The sequence below is a fragment of the Macaca nemestrina genome, chromosome 6 (assembly GCF_043159975.1).
Source record: "Macaca nemestrina isolate mMacNem1 chromosome 6, mMacNem.hap1, whole genome shotgun sequence".
In the NCBI taxonomy this organism is placed as follows: domain Eukaryota; kingdom Metazoa; phylum Chordata; class Mammalia; order Primates; family Cercopithecidae; genus Macaca; species Macaca nemestrina.
The window spans coordinates 65,497,751-65,502,089 of NC_092130.1; the positions used below are offsets into that span (position 1 = coordinate 65,497,751).

Genomic DNA, 4,339 nt, shown 5'->3' on the forward strand with positions numbered 1-4,339 from the left:
GTCCGGAGCTGAATTCAGGTCCTGGATATCTTTGTTAATTTTCTGTGTTGTTGGTCTGTCTAATATTGACAGTGGGTACAGTGGGGTGTTAAAGTCTCCCACTATTATTGTGTGGGAGTCTAAGTCTCTTTGTAGGTCTCTAAGAGCTTGCTTTATGAATCTGGGTGCTCCTGTACTGGGTGCATACATATTTAGGATAGTTAACTCTCTTGTTGCATTGATCCCTTTACCACTATTTAATGGCCTTCTTTGTCTCCTTTGATCTTTGTTGGCTTAAAATCTGTTTTATCAGAGACTAGGATTGCAACCCCTACTTTTTTTTTGTTTTCCATTTGATTGGTAGATCTTCCTCCATCCCTTTATTTTGAGCCTATGCATGTCTTTGCACATGAGATGGGTCTCCTGAATATGGCACACCAATGGGTCTTGACTCTTTATCCAGTTGACAGTCTGTGTCTTTTAATTGGAGCATTTAGCCCTTTTATATTTCAGGTTAATTTTGTTATATGTGAAATTGATCCTGTCATTATGATGCTAGCTGGTTATTTTGCTCATTAGTTGATGCAGTTTCTTCATAGTGTCAATGGTCTTTACAATTTGGTATGTTTTTGCAGTGACTGGTACTTGTTCCTTTCCATGTTTTGTGCTTTCTTCAGGAACTCTTGTAAGGCAGGCCTGGTGGTGACAGAATCTGTCAGTATTTGCTTGTCTGTAAAGGATGTTATTTCTCTTTCACTTATGAAGCTTTGCTAGGCTGGATATGAAATTCTGGGTTGAAAATTCTTTTCTTGAAGAATATTGAATATTGGCCCCAACTCTCTTCTGGCTTGTAGGGTTTCTGCCAAGAGACCCACTGTTTTTTTTTTTTTTTTCAGATGATTATTTAATTTGTAAATATTGTACAAATTTTAATAGCTTAAATTGTATATACAGCCAAATAAAAACTTGCATTAACAGTTGGAAGGTTTGTCTCATGGAATCAATAAAATCAGTGTCGGGCTCCTTGCTGTGGCTGTACACTTGAGAATGGAATGGAATCTCCAGGAGTTAGGGTTTCCATGGAAGCCAGCACTATCCTTGGGGACACCATTGACCATTAACAGATTAGGAAGATGTGCCCATTTTGCACATAGAGAAGCAGCCCAGAGTTCAGTGCCCTGCCTCAGGGCAGAGACCAAGTTGGGGAGCCAGGAACTGGAAGCTGTTTTAGCCAGTTTGGGGGTAGGGTGGGGTCTCAGGCCTTTAGCCCCTGTGACTCCAATGAAGGCTGGTGAGCTGGGGTTGGGATGGGATGGCAGGGTGAAAGGTCAGCGTATTTCTGCCTGCAAACCCCTCCCCAGCCTTGATTCCAGGTCAGCAGGCTGGGGAGGATGGCCCTATGCTGGCTGTGAGGAGTTCCCAGCCACTCCCTTGTGGTCGGGCCAGCCAAATCTGGTCTGCAATGGAACAGTGACCAAGAATGGGCCTCCTACCTCTCTATGAGAAAGAGCCCAGGGCTAACGTGGGCACTCTGTGCCCCAGTGCCAGCACTGTACTTCGAACAGAAGATCTCCAAGCCCCATGCCCGAGTCATCTGTGTTCATAGCCTGTACCAAACAAGATCTGGCCTAGAGCAAGGGCTTGGGGATGTTTGCAACAATGAGCTTTGGAGGGCCAAGGAAACAAAGTGCCCAGTGACTCTGCCCTGTGCTACCTTCCCCTAAACTGGTTTGGGCTACTGCTTCCACCAAATAACAACTAGAATTTGAATTGCTGAGCCCAAGGAAAGGAAAACAAAACAGGCCAAGGTGGGCAGGGCACATGGCTCACGCCTATAATCCCAGCATTTTGGGAGGCCGAGGTGGGCAGATCACTTGGAGTCAGGAGTTTGAGACCAGCTTGGCCAACATGGTGAAACCTCATCTCTACTAAAAATACAAAAATTAGCAGGTTGTGGTGGCGGGTGCCTGTAATCCCAGCTACTCAGCAGGCTGAGGCAGGAGAACTGCTTGAACCCAGAGGTGGAAGTTGCAGTGAACCAAGATCATGCCACTGCACTCCATCCTGGGCAACAGAGTGAGACTCCATCTCAAAAAACAAAAAACAACAGGCCAAGATAGGAGGGAGAGAAAGCTGCTGACACCCCCCATTAGCCTGGTTATTCCTATTTGGTCTCCCACATTAGGCACTCTCCCCCAGCATGTACATAGGGTCCAGTTTTCTCCTTTATGCAAGCAAGGCCTGACCCCAAAGTCCTTTAGCCTTAGTTTCTGTATCCCCTGTCTCAGGGGCTCCAACACCCACCTCCCTCCTCCTGAGGCCCCCTAGACTTGATCCGCAGGGCACACTGACATGCAGGCTGCTCAGCTAGGCCTCAGAAGCCTTTCTCCAAGAGCCAGGCTTTAAGCTCCTGGTCAAAGTAGCCCTTGATTCACAGGGTACCTGTCACCTCATTGACCTGGGTGACGGGTGTCTTCCCCAGCAGTGGGCCCAGAAGATCTTCCACATCTTTCTGCAGGGCCCAAATGTACCCTTCCACTTTCCAGATCATAGTCATCTGCTGGTTGCCATGCGTGATGTCCTTGTAGACAGGGATGTTGTGCATCCGAGAGCGTCGTACAAAGTAGGGCAGGTTGGGTGGGGGGTCTCTGGGAGGCTGCCAGCCATTAGGGGTAGGATAATGTTCATGTTTTGGGGGATCTGGGATCCTCGTAGCTGGTAACAGGTGCTCCACAAACTGATATTCATCCACAGACTCCACAAAGCTGGGGTAATCTGGAGGGCCCTGCGTCTGACTCAACAGCCGTAGCCCGCAGCCCCGCAGGACACCAGTTCTCCATCCCCGCAGCGCAGCCCGGAACATGGTAACTGCCATCTTGACCGAGACCCACTGTTAATCTGATGGACTTCCCTTCGTGGGTAACCTGACCTTTCTCTCCGGCTGCCCTTAATATTTTTTTCTTAATTTCAACCTTGGTGAATCTGACAATTATGTGTATTGGCGTTAAACTTCTTGAAGAGTATCTTTGTGGTGTTCTCTGTATTTCCTGAATTTGAATGTTGACCTGCCTTGCTAGGTTGGGGAAGTTCTCCTGGATAACATCCTGTAGGGTGTTTTCCAACTTGGTTCCATTCTCCCCATCACTTTCAGGTACGCCAATCAAATGTAAGTTTGTTTTTTTTTCATATAGTCCCATGTTTCTTAGAGGCTTTGTTTATTTCTTTTCACCTTTTTTTCCTCTAATCTTGTCATCTTGCTTTATTTCATTGAGTTGATCTTCAGTCTCTGATATCCTTTCTTCAACTTGATTGATACAGCTATTGATAATTGTGCATGCTTCATGAAGATCTTGTGCTGTGTTTCTCAGCTCCATCAGGTCATTTGTGTTCTTGCAACTGGTTATTCTAGTTAGCAATTCCTCTAACCTTTTTTCAGGATTCTTAGCTTCCTTGCATTGGCTTAGAACATGCTCCTTTAGATTGGAGGAGTTTGTTATTATCCACCTTCTGAAGCCTACTTCTGTCAATTCGTCAAACTCATTCTCTGTCGAGTTTTGTTCCCTTGCTGGTGAAGAGTTGCAATCCTTTGGAGGAGAAGGGGCATTCTGGTTTTTGCAATTTTCAACCTTTTTGCGCTGGTTTCTCCTGATCTTTGTGGATTTATCTACCTTTGGTCTTTGCTGTTGGTGACCTTCAGATGGTGTCTCTGAGTGGACCTCCTTTTTGTTGATGTTGACACCATTCCTTTCTGTTTGTTAGTTTTCCTTCTAACAGTCAGGCCCCTCTGCTGCAGGTCTGCTGGAGTTTGCTGGGGTCCACTCCAGACCCTGTTTGCCTGGGTATCACCAGCAGAGGCTACAGAACAGCCAAGATTGCTGCCTGTTTCTTTCTCTGGAAGCTTTATCCCTTAGGGGCACCTGCCAGATGCCAACCAGAGCTGACAGACACATATGAAGTGTCTGTCAGCCCCTACTGGAAGGTGTCTCCCAGTCAGGATACATATGGGTCAGAGACACACTTGAGGAGGCAGTCTCTCCCTTATCAGAGCTTGAACGCTGTGCTGGGAGATCCGCTGCTCTGTTCAGAATTGTCAGGCAGGGATGTTTAAGTCTGCTGATGCTGTGCCCACAGCCACCCCTTCCCCCAGGTGCTCTGTCCCAGGGAGATGGGGGTTTTGTCTATAAGTGCCTTACTGGGGTTGCTGCCTTTTTTTCAGAGATGCCCTGCCCAGAGAGGAGAGCTCTAGAGAGCAGTCTGGCTGCAGTGGCCTTGCTGAGCTGCAGTGGGCTTCGCTCAGTTCAAACTTCTGGGGGCTTTGTTTACACTGTGAGGGGAAAACTGTCTACTCAATCCTCAGCAA

At 47.2% G+C, this 4,339-nt stretch overlaps 1 protein-coding gene across 1 annotated transcript; it reads right to left on the reverse strand.

Moving 5' to 3' along the window:
* Nucleotides 1-869: 869 nt before the first annotated feature.
* On the reverse strand, nucleotides 870-2,854 carry LOC105499982 (large ribosomal subunit protein mL49-like). The gene has a single exon (XM_011772884.3). It carries the CDS (start codon nucleotides 2,852-2,854, stop codon nucleotides 2,411-2,413), a length of 444 nt encoding a protein of 147 aa, XP_011771186.2. The 3' UTR covers nucleotides 870-2,410.
* Between the last annotated feature and the right edge of the window lie 1,485 nt (nucleotides 2,855-4,339).

Bases quoted from the DNA above. Each gene is read 5' to 3' on its own strand.
- LOC105499982 (XM_011772884.3), bottom strand. From the start codon at position 2,854: ATGGCAGTTACCATGTTCCGGGCTGCGCTGCGGGGATGGAGAACTGGT.